General features: G+C 54.6%; 2 protein-coding genes across 3 annotated transcripts; one reads left to right on the top strand and one right to left on the bottom strand.

Moving 5' to 3' along the window:
- Nucleotides 1-1,097: 1,097 nt before the first annotated feature.
- On the top strand, nt 1,098-5,344 carry LOC119714796 (uncharacterized). 2 transcript variants are annotated; one of them, XM_072032282.1, is made up of 8 exons: nt 1,098-1,257; nt 1,779-1,840; nt 1,993-2,146; nt 3,403-3,659; nt 3,797-3,882; nt 4,063-4,205; nt 4,543-4,639; nt 4,786-5,344. In XM_072032282.1, the coding sequence occupies exons 3-8, from the start codon at nt 2,074-2,076 to the stop codon at nt 5,267-5,269; spliced, it is 1,140 nt and encodes a 379-aa protein (XP_071888383.1). In that variant the 5' UTR covers nt 1,098-1,257; nt 1,779-1,840; nt 1,993-2,073; the 3' UTR covers nt 5,270-5,344. The 2 variants fall into 2 exon arrangements, with proteins under 2 accessions (XP_071888383.1, XP_071888382.1); XM_072032281.1 differs by lacking the exon at nt 1,098-1,257 and adding an exon at nt 1,292-1,496 and having other exon boundaries at nt 4,786-5,343.
- A 7,889-nt stretch (nt 5,345-13,233) lies between these two features.
- Nucleotides 13,234-17,346, bottom strand: LOC113840613 (uncharacterized). Its single transcript, XM_038171820.2, has 5 exons — nt 16,305-17,346; nt 15,349-15,410; nt 14,914-15,067; nt 14,100-14,729; nt 13,234-13,301 (listed from the first exon to the last, which is right to left on the bottom strand). Exons 1-4 carry the CDS (start codon nt 16,648-16,650, stop codon nt 14,161-14,163), a joined length of 1,131 nt encoding a protein of 376 aa, XP_038027748.1. The 5' UTR covers nt 16,651-17,346; the 3' UTR covers nt 13,234-13,301; nt 14,100-14,160.
- Nucleotides 17,347-17,363: the final 17 nt, after the last annotated feature.

The following is a 17,363-nucleotide window of genomic DNA, read 5'->3' as shown; positions in this document are numbered from 1 at the left end:
ATGGCCCCATTTTGTCCATCCCTGGTGTTCCGCTTCAGGCTGTGAGTTTGTCCTGGTCTTGGCTGGCCAAAGGCTGGTTTTTGGCAAGAGGCAGCCCCGGGATTGCTGGCAGCTGGCTGAAAACACATCAAAAATGTCTTCATGAGCACACGATGGCACTGGGGCCGCATCCCGCACCCTGAAAACGTGACCCTGCTTGCACACCACGGGCCCCATCCACCCCTCCGGGTGCTGCTTTCAGCAATTTGGGGTGGCCCCAGCCCGGAGTGTTTGGGGCTGGGCGAGGGGCTCCCTGCTGGGGAGAAGACAACCGTGAGCCTCCGGCCTCACCTGATCCCGGATTCCTTCTTGTCCTCCTGTGCTTTTGTTTCCTTCAGCCTTGGGAGCTCGTGTTTCGGGATGCTCGCGCGCACGGTGAAAGGCATGTCGAGCAATCCCCCTGAGGCTGGAAAGGACGGACATGGTCAGAAGTGGGGTGCTGCTGCTGCCGACATCGGTCCCAGGGGGGTGCAGAGGGTTTCGGATCCCCATCCTCCTGCTCAGGCACCGTGGCCACTTCCCACCCCAGGGCTCAGTTTTGGGGAAGCCACCGAGATGTGGGGACAAAAGGCTGTGCCCAGCTGTGCCCGTCCCTTTGGCGGTGATGTTGGGCATCAGGCACCTGCGCTGCATGCCGTCCCACAGCTCTACCCGGGTCGGCTTCATGCAGGAGGGTTTCCTCTCCTTGGCAGAGGTCGCGTTCAGGCTCATCCCTGCGCTCGTCCTCTGAACAATCCACCCTTGGAGCCGACAGACCAGGGCTTAGGCCCTGAAGAGACGGGCTTGGGGCCTAAATTTGAGGGGTTTGGGGGCTAAGGAGAGGGGTTTGGGGCCTGAAGAGAGGGCTTTGGGCCTGAAAAAGAAGGGTTTGGGGCCTAAAGAGAGGGGTTTGGGGCCTAAGGAGAAGAAGGGTTTGGGCCTTAAGGAGAGGGTGTGTGGCTTAAAAAGCAGAAGGGTTTGGGCCGGAAAAAGTGGGGTTTGAGCCCTAAAGAGAGGGGTTTGGGGCCTAAAGAGAGGATTTGGGCCTGAAGGGAGGGGTTTGGGCCTAAAGAGAGGGGTTTGGGCCTGACGGGAGGGGTTTGGGCCTGAAGGGAGGGCTTTAGGCCCTGAAGGGAGTGGTTTGGGCCCTAAAAGGAGGGGTTTGGTCACTAAAGGGAGGGGCAAACATTTATGGTGTATTACAGTCATGGTGACGGTGGCCCTGTTGGCAGTTATGACGTAAGTGATGACCTCATTAGCCGTGTCACAATGGGGCGGGGGGCGGTGGCAGGGTATAAAAGGGGTGGGGGGTGGCGCAGGGACCCTTCATCTCTGGAGAAATATCCGGAGAGCGAGCGCAAGGATGCAAAAACGCGTCACTTTTGCCGACGAGGTGCTGCCCAACGTGAGGCGGACCCCCGTCCGCTTCTGGGATGGGATGAAGGTCCCGTGCCTCACGCCCAGCATCACCTCCAAGGGTAGGTGCCGAAATTTGGGGCTTTTTGTGGCGGGGAGACCTGGCTCTGTGTGGAGGTCTCTTTTTGGGGTTGGGGATGTGATGGATCTTTATGTAACGTGGGTTTTGGTAGGCGCCTAAATTTGGGTCTTCTCGTGGCGGGGAGACCTGGCTCTGTGTGGTAGGGTCTCTGTTTTTTGGGGTCGGGGATGTGATGGATCTTTATGCAACGCGGGTTTTGGGGTGATGGAAGGGTGGTAGCCACGAGAGGCGGTGTGTGACCAGATTTTTTTTTGCCTTTCAGAGAAAATAAGCGTCTGGGATGCGGTGTCAGCCTACATCCACGAACACCTCCTGCTGCACCAGGTGGGTTGGCACCCCCGTCCCCCTCGTTCCCCTCCTGAAAAGCAGGAAACTCACCCCAAAAAGCCCCACAGGCATCGCACAAGCGCGGTTGTGGTAGGCGGTGTGACGTCTGATCCTTAACCATTTTTCTTTCTTTTCTCTGCCATTTCCAGGGCGTCCGAATTCCTGCCCTCGGCTCCTTCGACGTTGTCCCCAAATTGGTGAAGGACGGGAACAAGACCCTGATTTTGCAGATGCCCACGTTCCGCCTGGCCAGGAACCTCGTCGTCACCCACAGCCTCACCGCCAACAAGGAGTACCTGCCAGGTAGGGCAGGGGGTTAATCCCCTGCTGACCCCCTCCCTCAATATCAGGTGTTTCCCCCCCAAAAAATAAATCAAAGCATCCCCTGCATGGAGCAGGACCGTGGTGGTTTGACTCGGGTGGGCGGCTGAGCTCAACCACAGCCCCTTTCTCACTCCCCCTCCTCAAAGAGGGGAGAAAAGATGTGAAAAGGGCTCAAAGTTGAGATAAGGATTAGCTCCCACACGGCTCCGTCCCACGGGGTCCCCCCCCCGTCCCAAACTGCTCCATCCTGGGTCCCCCACAGGCAGCAGCTCCCCCCAGACGCCCTCCTCCTGCGTGGGCTCCTCTGCAGGGGCTGCAGCGCGGAGATCTGCTCCGTGTGGCACCCATGGGTGCAGGGGGACAGCTCTGCTCCACCAGGGACCCCCCTACAGGCTGCAGGGGGGCTTCTCCCCCTCCTCCTTCACTGCCCTGGGGGTCTGTGAGGCTGTTCCTCACCCCTCGCTCCCCCAGCTGCCATCCCCCAGCAGGTTTTGTTTGTTTGTTTGTTTGTTTGTGTTTTCTTTTTTGTTGTTGTTGTGTTTTTTTTTTTGTTTTGTTTTGTTTGTTTGTTTTGTTTGTTTGTTTTGTTTTTGTTTTGTTTTGTTTTCTAAGTTTGTTTGTGTTTTGTTTGTTAGTTTGTTTTTTTTGTTGTTGTTTTTTGTTTTTCTTTTTTTTTGTTTGTGTTTTTTTGTTTGTGGTTTTGTTTTGTTTTTGTTGGTTTTGTTGTGTTTTTTTTTTGTTGTTGTTGTTTTGTATTTTTTGTTGGTTTGTGATTGTTTTGTTTTGTTGTTTGTTTTGTTGTTTTTTTGTATGTTTGTGTTTTTTTTTTTGTTTTGTTTTTTATTGGTTTGTGGGGTTTTTTTTTGGTTTGGTGTTTTTTTGGTGGTTTGTTTGTGTTTTTTTTTTTGCTTGTTTGTTTGTTTGTTTGTGTTTTTGTTTGTTTGTTTTTTTTTTTTGTGTGTGTTTTTTTTTTTTCTCTCTCTCTAATCTGCTCTCCCAGAGGCACAAAAAACCTCGCTTACTGCCCAGGCTCTGGCCAGCAGCAGGACCCTTCCCCAACACGGGGCAGCTTCTAGATCCCTCTCACAGCACCCCCCTCCCCGTGCCCCCCTGCTGCCAAACCTTTTCTATCCAAAACCCACCACAAGGTCCCAAACCGAAGCCTTTTTGGGTGACGCCTGCCACGGGGAAGGGCTGCTGGTGACCGCCCCCATCCCTCTCGTGTCGTTTTCCAGGCCACAAGGAGCTGGAGCCCCTCCACTACCCCGAGGTGGCCGCCCAAATCTGCCTGTCCTCGCAGAGGGTGGAGAGCTGCATCCAGGGCACCACGTCCCTCATCTCTCGCTGCGTGGGGAAGGGGGAGAACATCGCCCTGGTCCTGAGGGACGTGGGGGTGCTCCTCATCGAAGGCACGAGGGTGGAAATGAAATTCTATTCCGACTTCCTGCAGAAGCTGTCCGGGAAGGAGAACCTTCAAAAAGCCTTTTTCAAGGTGAGGGTTTTGTTTTCCCCACGGCCTGGGCAGCCTCACAAAGGGGTAGCAACGCTTGCCCTTGGCCCACCGAGACCTTTTGGGTTGGAGTTTTTGGCCACGACCGAGGCCAGAGGACATTTGCCATCTCCTTGCAGGTCCCCCAGCTGATGGACGTGGTGGTGTCCCGGGGGGCACCCTTGGCCTCCCTGACCTTCTCTGGCCGTGTCATCGTCTTCCCCGAGTGAGTATTTTTGTGGCTGTGGCCGCTGCTCGGGTTCTCCTTGCACCCATGGGTGCTTCTTTGCTGGACGAGCCCATTGCAAAGTCCAGGAAGGAATTTGGGGATGGGGCTTTGATGGCAACGTGGAAATGGGGTGATTGTGGCGCGCCCTGGGGTCACGCTGAGGTCTTCTTTTGCCAGGTTTGAGATGGAGAGCATGCCCAAAAAAACGCCCCAGGAGCACTCCAAGGAGAAGAAAGAAGGGGCTTTTCCTCTTCTTGGCCAAGCTGGGGGAAGAAAAGCAGCTGCTGGTTCCCTTCGAAGGGACGGGGAACCGACTCCTGGTGAGAAAACCCATCGTGGAGCACCCAAAAGCTCTGCCTTGCACCACATCTTGTCACCGCGCCTCCAAAACGGAGCCCCCGGGTGCGAGGTGCCTGATGTGCCCGGCCCTGGGCGCTGCAGGAGGACGGGGATCAAGACACCCCCTAAAATTGGCCGTAGCCAGCTCCTTTCTCCCAGAACTCGGCCCCAAAAAAAAAATATTGAGGCTTAGAAAGGAGCTGGGCGAGGGCTGGTGCCAAGGAGGGTCTCGGGGAGCAGCCTCAGCACCCGGCGTGTCCCCGGGGACGGCGGCATCACGGAAATGTTCTTCTAACACCTCTCCTTCCCAAATTTTAGGCAAAGGTCTCGGGCTTCCTTCCCTTGCCCCCACGGGGTCGACAGAAGAAGCAGCCCTGAAGGGGGAGGCGCAGAAGGCAGGGAAGGCTCCCTTGAGGTGAGGCTGGGGGCTCCAAATGGGTGGGATGAGGCCGTCGGGAGCCCCCCCAAATTTCAGGGCTGCAGCATCCAGCGCTGCATGAGGGGGTGGGGGGTGCAGGATGCGACCCCAAAACCATCCTGGATTCTTGGTTCTTCCATCAGGCTGCCGGCCATCCCGGGGACTCCTCGCAAGGCCGAAAAATCGTCACCCAAAGGCAAAACGGGACAGGCAAAGACACCCGGAGCCTCGAGGCAGAGAGCAGGAAGAGCAGTGGGGATGTTTCCCCCCTGCGTGGGGGAAAACCCGGCAGCCAAAAAGCCCCCCCGGCCCCCGGGACCCCCAGAGCTGTCCTTCCCTGTGATAAGCGTGTTGTCCCCGGCCAGCTCGGAGGCCAGCCTCCCCGAGGAGCCCCCCTACAACGTCTACAGGCTGCAGCCCCCGGGAAAAGAGGGGGCAGAAAGGTTAAGGAACAGGCCTGAGACCTTCTGGACAATGCTAAAGGAACCTCAGAAGAACATGTTATCCATGAACGGCACCAAGAGCACCCGCCCGGTGGCACCCGTGCCCAGAAGACCCGTGTCAGCCCAACCCAAACCGCCGAAAACTGGGCCGGGGCTCTCCGTTTTGTGGCCCCGGCCACCCTAAAACCCGGGCTTTGATCGCCAGACCTAGCGAGGAGGCCATCGGAGTTGGCAAAAAGAGGTGGGTGATCCACATCAGCATCATTTTGGGGGGCTCAAGCCTTGTAGGGAAGCAGAGTTTTTTGGGGACAGCGGGGTCTCTCCAAAGGGATCTCAGTTTTGAGCCACGGGTTGGCTCAATCCACCCCAAACCTTTGTCTCCTCCAGCACTAGACTCAAATGCCCAAATTTCTCTCTTCTGTTGGCGCACAGACAACACCAGGCCATGTTTTTTAGGGTTTGGAAGGCCTCAAAAAGCTCTTGGCCACAGAGGAGAGGGTGGTTTTTTTGTAGCTGGGTGCTGCTTTCAAGGCTTTTTGGGAAAAGAAAGGCTTTTTTTGTGCAGGCTTAGCAGAATTTAGGAGCAAAACCCCGCTGCTGACCAGGGCCTGGGGAAAATATGAGGTGAAAAACAAGGGAAACGGTGGCCCTGACATCGGTGTCAGGGCTTGAAGCCTGTCCATGAGGGTAAAGAAGGCCAAAAAAAATCTAAAAACTTATTTTTTTCTCTTTTTCTTCGCAGATTTCCATCGTTCTTCCTGACACGATTGCCTCAGGAAGGAGGTGGAGGAAAACACGATGGAATCCCAAAAAAACTGTTGAGTTTTTGTTTTTATTTACGAGGCTCGTTCGTGAGGAGGGGGGTGAAGGTTGCTTTCCAGACAGGTTCAAAGCCCCCAAAACCATCAGCACCTCCCAAAAAGTGGGGCCCAAGGCTCCTTGTAAGTTTGGAGTCCCTGAGGTCCTTTGCAGTCCCCTCCTCCTGCCACGCCCCAGCTTGGCAGAATTCCACAGCTCAGAACAAGGAAAAAACGTCAAACCAAGGGATTATAACTAATAAATTTTAATAGTGCAAAGTATTTTGAGGGAGGAGAAGGGAAAAATTCGCGAACGTGAGGAATTTTGGCTCAGCTTTGCCACCCGGGATGGTGGCAGGCTTTTAGCTCCACTGCAAAGTGTAGGCTTTGCCTAATTCCAGTTCCAGCTGGGTGGTTAAAAGGACCTTGAAAAAGCAAAAGAAAATTAAAAAAAAAACGGTGAGTTATTCAGATCTGAAGACATCTTGCTTTTTTGTTTCTCATACATTACCAAAAATTTGCCTAAGTGCCATAAATTTCTTTATTCCGGATCATGAGGTTCTCATCCCCTCCCCCCCCCCCCCCTTTATTTTGGGGGCTAAACCCCCCAGTTTTGGGGGCCTAATGCTTCATTTTGGGGGTAAACCGACAATTTTGGGGACCTAATGCCTCATTTTCAGGTTAAATTCCCCAGTTTTGGAGGCCTAATGCCTCCTTTTCAGGCCTAACCCCCCAGTTTTGGAGGCCTAATGTGTCATTTTGGGCCTAAACCCCCAATTTTGGGGGCCTAATGCCTCATTTTCAGGCTAAACCCCCCAGTTTTGGGGTCCTAATGCCTCATTTTGGGGATTAAATCCCCCCATTTAGGGAGCGTAATGCCTCATTATGGGACTAAAACCCCCAATATGGCGGGCCTAATGCCTCATTTTGGGGGCTAAACCCCCCAGTTTAGGGGGCCTAATGCTTCATTTTGGGGGTAAACCGACAATTTTGGGGACCTAATGCCTCATTTTGGGGATTAAACCCCCAGTTTTGGGGGATAATGCCTCATTTTCAGGCCTAACCCCCCAATATGGCGGGCCTAATACTTCAGTTTGGGTGTTCAGCTGATTCAAGGATGGAAGCTGAAATTCCTTGAGGTGACCCCACAACCCCGTAACCCCCCCCAAAAAAATCCTGCCCCCCCCCCCCTTGTGCCCCCCGGCCGGCCACTTATGGTGCAGGTGATGGTTTTGGGGGTGCCGGTCCCCTCGAAGCCCCAGCTGAGGTGGTTGTGGCCCCTGTAGGCCTGCACCATGGGGGGGGCTCGTGGGGAGCTGTTGGAGGGGGGGAGGCCAGTGGGGGGGGGGGGGGGTTCGGGGGGGGGCTCGCTCGGCTCCAGGGGGCACAGGTCCTGCTGGGGAGGGGGGCAGGGGGCAGCCTTGGGGGCACCCCAGTGGCAGGGGACCTCGTGGGGAGGCCCGGGTCCCTTTTTGGGGTCATTCAGGCACCTTTTGGGGCACCCAGGTCCCTTTTTGGGTTCATTCAGGCGCCTTTTGGGGTCACCCAGGTTTCTTTTGGGGCCACCCAGGTCCCTTTTTGGGGTCATTCAGGCGCCTTTTGGGGTCACCCAGGTCCCTTTTGGGGCACCCAGGTTCCTTTTGGGGTCACCCAGGTCCCTTTTGGGTGCCAGGGTCCCCTTTTTGGGACATCCAAGCCCCTTTTTGGGGTCATCCAGGACCCTTTTGGGGCACCCAGGTCCCTTTTTGGGGTCATTCAGGCGCCTTTTGGGGCACCCAGGTCCCTTTTGGGGCACCCAGGTCCCTTTTTGGGGTCATTCAGGACCCTTTTGGGGCACGCAGGTCCCTTTTGGGTGCCAGGGTCCCCTTTTTGGGACATCCAAGCCCCTTTTTGGGGTCATTCAGAACCCTTTTGTGGAACCCAGGTCCCTTTTGGGGTCACCCAGGTCCCTAATGCTTCATTTTGGGGATAAACCGACAATTTTGGGGGCCTAATGCCTTTTTTGGGGGGCTAAAACCCCAGTTTGGCTGGGATCTCTCGGAAAGCAGTCTTGACCAGGACCCCTTGTGGGACCCTTATGGGGCCTCCTGGGTGACCCCACAACACCGTAACTCCCTCCAAAAAAATCCTGCCCACTCCCCTGTGCCCCCCCCGGCCACGTACGGTGCAGGTGACGGTTTTGGAGGTGCCGGTCTCCTGGAAGCCCAGCTTTTTGGGGTCATCCAGGACCCTTTTGGGGCACCCAGGTCCCTTTTGGGGGTCATTCAGGACCCTTTTGTGGACCCAGGTCCCTTTTTGGGGTCATTCAGGACCGGTTTGGGTGCCAGGGTCCCTTTTTGGGGACACCCAGGTCCTTTTTGGGGTCATCTAGGTCCCTTTTGGGGACAGCTGGGTGTCAGGGCCCCTTTTTGGAGATAACCAGGTCCCTTTTTGGGGACATCCAAGCCCCTTTTTGGGGTCATCCAGGTCCCTTTTGGGGTCATTTTGGGGACAGCCGGGTGCCTTGGCCCCTTTTGGGAAGAACCCACAACCCCGGCTGCGTTTTTTTTGAGGGGGACCCCTGGAAATCCGGGACCCCATTGGGGTCACCCAGGTGCTGGGGTCCTTCGGGGACACCGGGACCCCCCCCTTGGGGACACCAGGACTGGGGTCCCCTACAGGGGGAGGGACACACACACAGAGGGGACGGCGCTGTCACTGGGGGGGGACACCTGGGGGTCCCCTGTAATGGGGGGGGCACCCAGATCGCCTTGGGTGGGGGGCATCTGGGTCTTTGGGGGGAAATTTGGGCCCTGAAGAATCATTTTTTCGTTTTGCCCTGAAGGGAACGGTTTGGGCCCTAAAGAGAAGGTCTGGGGCCCGAAAAAGAAGGGCTTGGGCCCTAAAAATCGGGGCTTAGGCCCTGAAGAGAGGGGTTTGGGCCCAAAAGGGAGGGATTTGGGCCCAAAAGGGAGGGATTTGGGTCCTAAAGAGTAGGATTTGGGCCCTAAAGGGAAGGGTTTGGGCCCTAAATAGGAGGCGTGAGGCTCTAAAATTAATAGTGGAAACCCTCTGAAGGAAGTTTTGGACCCCGAAATGAGGTATAGGAGACTGGAAATAACCCTGATCTAAAAAATTAGTCTTTGGACCATAAAAAGCAGGATCTGGATCCTAATTTGATGTTTTGGATCGTAAAACAGACGCTTGGATCTTAAAACCAGTGCCTTGAGCTCTCAAAAGCAGTTTGGGGTTCGGACCCCGAAAGGAAGCTTTGGGCTCTTATAATGGGGTGGTGGACACTCAAATGTGGCTTTTGGGTTCCAAAATGAAGGCTTTGGGCCCCCAAAAGGGGCTTGGGGCACTAAAAATGGTGCTTTAGGTGCGTGCGATGGGACTGCGGCTCAGAGCAGCCAAAGCCCAAATGCGGAATGGCACCACAAGGGCAGCTCTGAGGAAAATTAACTTATTACATTAATTAATTATAAATTAATTATAAAATTAATTATGCCTCCCAGGGGGAAATAAATAACAAACTGCACGGCCCAAGTCCCATTCCTGCCCCTTTGGCATCTGCAGCCGCCTGCCCCAAGTCAGCCGGGTGCAAATCCTTGTTTTTAATGTCATGTCCCGATTAAAACAGCACTTTGGGGAAAATGAAAGCAAAAATTAAAGCCAAATAAATAGAGCAAACTTGCCAGCACTACGGTTTTGGGTTTGGTTTGGTGCCTTTTATTGCTAATGTGCAAAAAGCAAGCGAACTCGGACACGCACCCCAATCCTTTTTGGGTTTTGCTTCTTGAGGTAACGCTTCCAAATTTCCAAAATCTCGGATTCTGTGGGGGGTCTCTCCTGTTCCAGGCGCCTTGCTCTGGCCGGTTTGGGTTCCAGCGTCTCGGATGTGCTGTCCAGGGTGGGCAGAATGTCCACTCTTCATTCTTCTCCTGGGACCCCCTGAGATGTCGATGGCCCCATTTTGTCCATCCCTGGTGTTCCGCTTCAGGCTGTGAGTTTGTCCTGGTCTTGGCTGGCCAAAGGCTGGTTTTTGGCAAGAGGCAGCCCCGGGATTGCTGGCAGCTGGCTGAAAACACATCAAAAATGTCTGCATGAGCACACGATGGCACTGGGGCCGCATCCCACACCCTGAAAACGTGACCCTGCTTGCACACCACGGGCCCCATCCACCCCTCCGGGTGCTGCTTTCAGCAATTTGGGGTGGCCCCAGCCCGGAGTGTTTGGGGCTGGGCGAGGGGCTCCCTGCTGGGGAGAAGACAACCGTGAGCCTCCGGCCTCACCTGATCCCGGATTCCTTCTTGTTCTCCTGTGCTTTGGTTTCCTTCAGCCTTGGGAGCTCGTGTTTCGGGATGCTCGCGCGCACGGTGAAAGGCATGTCGAGCAATCCCCCTGAGGCTGGAAAGGACGGACATGGTCAGAAGTGGGGTGCTGCTGCTGCCGACATCGGTCCCAGGGGGGTGCAGAGGGTTTCGGATCCCCATCCTCCTGCTCAGGCACCGTGGCCATTTCCCACCCCAGGGCTCAGTTTTGGGGAAGCCACCGAGATGTGGGGACAAAAGGCTGTGCCCAGCTGTGCCCGTCCCTTTGGCGGTGATGTTGGGCATCAGGCACCTGCGCTGCATGCCGTCCCACAGCTCTACCCGGGTCGGCTTCATGCAGGAGGGTTTCCTCTCCTTGGCAGAGGTCGCGTTCAGGCTCATCCCTGCGCTCGTCCTCTGAACAATCCACCCTTGGAGCCGACAGACCAGGGCTTAGGCCCTGAAGAGACGGGCTTGGGGCCTAAATTTGAGGGGTTTGGGGGCTAAGGAGAGGGGTTTGGGGCCTAAGGAGAAGAAGGGTTTGGGCCTTAAAGAGAGGGTGTGGGGCTTAAAAAGCAGAAGGGTTTGGGCCGGAAAAAGTGGGGTTTGAGCCCTAAAGAGAGGGGTTTGGGGCCTAAAGAGAGGTTTTGGGCCTGAAGGGAGGGGTTTGGGCCTAAAGAGAGGGGTTTGGGGCCTGAAGAGAGGGTTTTGGGCCTGAAAAAGAAGGGTTTGGGGCCTAAAGAGAGGGTTTTGGGGCCTAAAGAGAGGTTTTGGGCCTGAAGGAGTGGGTTTGGGCCTAAAGAGAGGGGTTTGGGCCTAAAGAGAGGGGTTTGGGCCCCAAAGAGAGGTGTTGGGCCTGAAGGGAGGGGTTTGGGCCTGAAAAAGAAGGGTTTGGGCCCTGAAGTGAGGGGTTTGCGGCCTAAGGAGAAGTAGGGTTTGGGGCCTAAGGAGAAGAAGGGTTTGGGGCCTAAAGAGAGGGTGTGGGCTCGAAAGAGAAGGGTTTGAGCCCAAAAGAGAAGAAGGGCTTGGGCTCTAAAGAGAAAGGTTTGGTCCCTAAAGAGAAGGCTTTGTGCCCTGACTAGAAAAAGGATTTGGGCCCTAAGGAGAAGAAGGATTTGGGGCCTAAAGAGAACGGCCTGGGCCCTAAAGGGAAGTGCCTGGGCCCTAAGGAGAAGGGTTAGAGGTCTCAAGTAAGGGTTTTGTGCCCTGAAGATTTTTTTTTATTTTTTTTTTGCCCTCAAGAGAAGGGTTTTGACACTGAAGGAAAGGGTTCAGGCTCTAAAGAGAAGGATTTGGGCCCTAAAGAGAAGGGTTTGGGGCCTAAATAGGGCGCAGGAGGCTCTAAAACTGATGGTGGAAGCCCTCTGAAGGAAGTTTTGGACCCCAAAATGAGGTATAGGAGACTGGAAATAACCCTGATCTAAAAAATTAGTCTTTGGGCCATAAAAAGCAGGATCTGGATCCTAACTTGAGGTTTTGGATACTAAAGCAGATGCTTTGATCTTAAAGGCAGTGTACTGGGCTCTCAAAAGCAGTTTGGGGTTTGGACCCTTAACGGAAGCTTTGGGCTCTTACAATGGGGATGCAGACACTCAAATGTGGCTTTGGTTTCAAAAACAAAGGCTTTGTGCCCTCAGAAGGGGCTTGGGGCATTAAAAATGGTGCTTTAGGTGAGTGCCATGAGACTGCTGCTCAGAGCAGCCAAAGCAGCAGTGTGCCATCAGCACTGCTGCGGGCACAAATGCGGAATGGCACCACAAGGGCAGCTCTGATGAAAATTAACCCTAATTAATTATGCCTCCCAGGGTGAAATAAATGCGAAACTGCACCACACAATTCTCATTCCTACCCCTTTGGCATCTGCAGCCGCCTGCCCCAAGTCAGCCGGATGCAAATCTTTGTTTATAATGTCATGTCCCGATTAAAATAGCTCTTTGGGGAAAATGGAAATAAAAATTAAAGCCAAATAAATAGAGCAAACTTGCCAGCACTATGTTTTTTGGTTTGGTTTGGTGCCTTTTTTTTGCTAATGTGAAAAAAGCAAGCGATCTCCGGACCTCAACCACCAGCAGCCTCCAAACTGAACACAAGAGCCCTGCTGAGAGCTGCAGGGATCGCCCAGCTGCCAGCATCTCCACCTCTCCCCAGCCAACTTCCCTCTCCCGCTGGAGAGAGGGCAGCATGTCCCACGGCCTCTGGCCTCTCTCTTTCTGCTCCCTGGCATAACAGCCAGGACCTGGGCACCTGGAGAGTGATCCGAGTGCCTTGGGTCAGCAGGGTCCTGAGCCCAGCCCTGAACGAGCGCCATGAAGGCTGTGGTCGTCTGGGCTGGGTTTTGATCTGACCAGTGATTTCTGCTGAAAGCTGCCTCCGCCTGCAGAGCATCTGGACGTGACAGCCTCCATAAGAGGGAGAGCATGTGTGGAGGTGCACATCCCTTCGTTTAACCTCCACGTATAATGCTGCAGAAAGAAGTCTGAATGGAGGCAGGACAGAGACTTTTAAATTCCTAAAGTGCAGTTTTGTCTGAGACGTATCATTCTTACACAGACTTTAAATTTGTTTCCCTCTCTAGTCTGGATTGAAATAGCCCTGGTCTGACCCTAAGCCAAAAACCACACTGAAAATAGGAAGCAGAACAACTAAGAGCTCACTTCCTAAGTCACCACACCAGAAAAAAATCGGCAGAACTGACATTTCACACCCAGATCCATTGTCCCCAGGATCTCATGAAGTAATATGCCCATCAGGATCCTTTTCCTCTCTCATCACAGGGATCCACAGAGCAGCCACCACTTGTCGGTCCCAGTGGGATCACCCCTGGCCTCCCACCAACCAACCTCAGCCCTCCTGGGTCAGGCACGGGGGGCGTACGCAGGGTCCCCGACGTGCTAGAGATGCCAGGCTGGGATGGAGGAGAGCAGGGCTTCCACGCCATCCTCACCTCCCTGCAATGGCCCTGATCCCAGCATGGTTTGGGCTGATGGCAGAGCCACAGCCCCGATGGGAAACTTCATCCTGATCCCAGTGAGACTGCATCGTGAACAAAGGAGACCTCAAGCATCTTTCACAGGACATTCTTTATAATTTCCACCATCTCCTTCCTCGTGGTCCAAAGACTGATGGGTTTCTGCAAAACAAGAGAGACTCCTCTGAGTCAGCACTGCCACTTTTTGGAGCTCTTTGCCCACACGCAGACCCCGGGGATGGCTCCAGGCCACAACACCGAGGGCAGGGCCGCCATTTCCCTCCCTCTCTTTATCCCATCACCAGAGCCAGGCCAGCAGCAGGGTTTTGCTCCTGGGCTCTGCCAGGCCCACCCAAAAAGCCCTTCTCTTCCCAACACGCCTCCAAAGCAGCACCCAGCTGCAAACAAACCCTCTCCCCTCCGGCCACGAGCAGCCTCCTGCTTTGTTAGGCCTTCCCCATGCTGACAGGAGATGTGGCCTGCTGTGTCTGCGTGTCAGCAGAAGGGGGGACAACGCTGCAAAAGGGGGGACTTGTGTCTAAGGGCTGCAGGGAACGCAGCCACTCCATCGAGCAGCACCAAGGGGGCTCCCAACAGCCCCACTGCCCCCCAAACTCTGCCTTCCTACAAGGAGACAGCACCCAGCAAGGACTCAAATGTGAATCTACAGCGTCTCCCTGCCACTGCCTCAAAGGAGGCTGGAGCAGGGTAGGGATCGGTCTCTTCTCCCACACAACAGGCAGCAGGCCAAGGAAATGGCCTCAAGTTGCACCAGGGGAGGTGAAGGTTGGATATTAGGAAATATTTCTTCACTGAAAGCCTTGTAGGGCATTGGAACAGCTGCCCGGGGATGTTGTTGAGTCACCATCCCTTAACGTATTCAAAAAACGTGGAGAGCTGGTACTTCCAGACATCGTTTACTGGGACCTAAAAGATCCTATGGTTCTTTGAGTTCCATACCTGTCCTGCCACCTGCAGAGGAACGATCAGGAACGACTTCCTCAGGGCACGGCAGCCCTGATCAGTGTGGCCAGGGCCTCTCCGTCCTGGAGATCCCTGGTCTGCCCTTTGGTGGATGGGGCTGCAGTGACATGGGCGCCTCACATATGGTTGGCAGCGGCTGGGGGCACTTCTTGCTGTGTGCTGACAGCACTTTCTTCTGAGGTTCTTTCATCAGCGACCAGAAAGACTCGGGCCTCGGTTTTAGCAGCTGAGAGGCTGGCCAAGAGGCTGGCCAAGAGGCTGGCCAAGAGCTCCAACCCGAGAGGTCTTGGTGGGCCAAGGGCAAGCATTGCTGCTGCCCCCTTGTGAGGCTGCCCAGGTCGTGGGGAAAATAAAACATCACCTTGTGAAGGTTCTCCTTCCCAGCCAACATCTCCAGAAATTCGTAATAGAATTTCATTTGCACCTTTGTGCCTTCGATGAGGAGCACCCCTACATCCCTCAGGACGAGGGCGATGTTCTCCCCCTTCCCCAGGCTGTGAGAGATGAGGGACGTGGTGCTTCGGATGCAGCTCTCCACCGTCTTCCAGGACATGGAGGCAGCTGCAGCCACCTCAGGGAATTGGAGGGGCTCCAGCTCCTTATGGCCTGGAAAACGACACGAGAGGGATGGAGTCGGTCACCAGCGGCCCTTCCACGTGTTCCCCAGGTGCTGCTCATGGCAGTCGTCACCCAGAAAGGCTTCGGTTTGGGACCTGCTCTGTGCAGGGGATGCTTTGCTTCTGAGAAGCACCTGAGATCCATGCAGCAAGGGATTCCTGCACCCTCTTACCTGGCAGGTATTCCTTATTGTCCGTGAGGTTGTGAGAAACTATAAGGTTCCTGGCCAGGTAAAACACATGCATCGGGAAAATTATTGTCTCATTCCGAACCTTGACACATTTGGTAACAACATCAAAGGAGCCAAGGGCAGGAATATGGACACCCTGCAAGTGGAAGAGAACAGAAGGGCCGAAGGTTAAGGATCAGCTGGAATAAGAGCCGGAGATGGTCCCATCCGGGGTCCTGCTCTGCCCTTCCCACTGTTGGGAGCCAGGCTTAGGGACCCAGGGGCTTTCAGCAACTGGGGTCAGCCCTGAGATACCACACCGCCTACCACAAGCAGCACCGCACTTATGCGATACCTATTGGTCTCTTGGTGAGGCCTTTTGGGGTGAGTTGTCTACTTTTGAGGAGGGGAAAAAGGGTGACGTGGGTGCCAACCCACCTGGCGCAGCTGGAGGTGGTCCCGGATGTAGGCTGACACTGCATCCCAGACAGATTTTTGATCTGGAAGGCAAAGAAAATCAGGTCACGCTCTGTGTCTGGTGGCTGCCAGCCTTCCGGCACCCCCAGCCCCACATTTTGGTGGCAGAGGAAAAGAGCCGTCACATCTCCAGCCCCAAACGGAGACCCCCCAGAGATGACCACAGAGCTGGGTCAACCCCGATGGAAAGCCCCAAATGCACATCAGCCGCGCCGCTGCTGTGCCGGGGGTGCCCATACCTCTGGCAGTGATTTTGGGCATCGAGGATCCATGCTTCATCCCATCCCAGAAATCTATCTTGGTCCGCCTCATGTAGGCGGGTTTCACGTCGTCAGCAAAGGTCACACGCCGGCTCATGCCTACGCTCGTCCTCCGGACAATCCAGAGTGCGGGACCCCGGCGCCCACCTCCCCTTCTGTGCCCCAGCCAGGCCGTATCACAGGGCCACTGTGACATGGCCACCACTCCACTGAGACATAGCCATTGCTGCCACGACTACCAATCACATCCCCACCAGCAAAAAAAAACGAGCGTCTGCACTAAGTAACGGCAGAGCATGCCCAAAAATCAGGTTTTGGACACTTCAGCAGAGGATGCTGACCCTAGAAATCAGCTGTCGGTCCACAACATTGAAGCTTTTGACACAAAGAATGGGGTTTTGGAGGTTGCGAAAGAGAAGTTGGCCCCTCTAATATGCTCTGAAGCAGCAGGAGAGGCTTTGGAATCGAAAAAGGCAGCCTTGGCCATTATATGGCTGCTTTCCACTCTCAAAATGAGGCTTTTGGCTTTCCACACTGGTGCTGAGACTCTAGATACTACAAAGCAGGCTTTGGCACTGCAGTGTGGGGTTTAAACACTTAAAGGAGAGCTTGGGCCATAGAAAGGAGGGTTTCAGCCCAAACCATTTGGGTACTCACAAGCAGTGCATGGTTGCCGCAAGGAGGGCTCCGACTCCCCAGTGGGACTCTGGGCCCCAAAACGAAGCTCCGCACTCCGAAGGCCAGGCCAGAGGGGCTCCAAAAGGCTCCCTAATTCTGCTGCCTCCCACCTCGGCTCCCCCATTTCTGCAGGCCCCTGGCATGGCCGCCAGGACATGGACTGAGGAAGGGAATGGAGGAAGAAGTAGCCCAGGGCGGGCTGTTTTAGGGAGGTCCCAGCTGAGTGGCAGCTAGCAAATGTGACGCCCATCCAAAAGAAGGGGCAGAAGGAGGGTCCGGGGAGCTGCAGGCCTGTCAGTCTGCTCTTGGTGCCAGGGCAGCTCATGGAGCAGATTATGAAACGGCCTGTTCTCTAAATAAAGGCGTTGACCTTTCAGTACTGGTGTTTTAACCCAAAATGAGGCTCTAGGTACTTTGCGTTAGGCCTTGGGAGTTCAACAGGAGGGGTTGAACAGTTGGAGGCCTTGTGCCATAAATGGAGGGTTTCAGACCAAAACATTAGGCTTTTGGCCCTCAGGCCCAAAACATCAGGCTCTGACACTCTAGCTCTGGCTAGAGCTCGGGAAGAAAAAGCGGGTTTATGGCCTTGGGAAGAAGGGGCAGGTCACTCACGAGGACTTCACCAGCATGTGAACTTTTGCTTTTAGAGTCCAGAGCCTCATTTTCAGTTTCCAAAGCCTCAAGGCTAGGGCTCAAATCCTCATTTGCTCAGTCCAAAGCCTGATGTTTAGGATGCAGAGCCTCATTCCTTGACCCCACAGCCACTTTTGGAGGGTCCAAAGCTCCGGTTTTGGAATTCAAAGCCTCATTTTCGGTGTCCAGAGCCTCCACTGAGAATCCAAGCTCAGTGTTATGCTCACAGCTTCATTTTAGAGTCTGAAGTCTCATTTTTGTTATCCAAATCCTCAATTTAGGCACCAGAGTGTCATCTGTTTGTAACTAAAGCCTCATTTTTAGGGGCCAGAGCCATGTTTTCTTTACTTAAAGTCATGTTTTTAGGGCCTAGATGCTCATTTGATAAGTCCAAAGCTTCAATAT

Source organism: Anas platyrhynchos, chromosome 37 (genome assembly GCF_047663525.1).
Source record: "Anas platyrhynchos isolate ZD024472 breed Pekin duck chromosome 37, IASCAAS_PekinDuck_T2T, whole genome shotgun sequence".
In the NCBI taxonomy this organism is placed as follows: Eukaryota; Metazoa; Chordata; class Aves; order Anseriformes; family Anatidae; genus Anas; species Anas platyrhynchos.
Note: the sequence above shows the minus strand (reverse complement) of the source record. Positions and strands in the feature narration are given on the sequence as shown.

What these genes read in the sequence shown, in the direction of transcription:
- LOC119714796 (XM_072032281.1), top strand. Translation starts at nt 1,382, where the DNA reads ATGCAAAAACGCGTCACTTTTGCCGACGAGGTGCTGCCCAACGTGAGG. An exon ending in CAACAAGGAGTACCTGCCAG is followed by an intron (nt 2,147 to 3,402) that starts GTAGGGCAGGGG and finishes GTCGTTTTCCAG; the next exon opens with GCCACAAGGAGCTGGAGCCC. An exon ending in GCAGGGAAGGCTCCCTTGAG is followed by an intron (nt 4,640 to 4,785) that starts GTGAGGCTGGGG and finishes TTCTTCCATCAG; the next exon opens with GCTGCCGGCCATCCCGGGGA.
- LOC113840613 (XM_038171820.2), bottom strand. Translation starts at nt 16,650, where the DNA reads ATGAGCTGCCCTGGCACCAAGAGCAGACTGACAGGCCTGCAGCTCCCC. An exon ending in GCGGCAACCATGCACTGCTT is followed by an intron (nt 15,411 to 16,304) that starts GTGAGTACCCAA and finishes TTTGCCTTCCAG; the next exon opens with ATCAAAAATCTGTCTGGGAT. An exon ending in CAATAAGGAATACCTGCCAG is followed by an intron (nt 14,730 to 14,913) that starts GTAAGAGGGTGC and finishes GTCGTTTTCCAG; the next exon opens with GCCATAAGGAGCTGGAGCCC.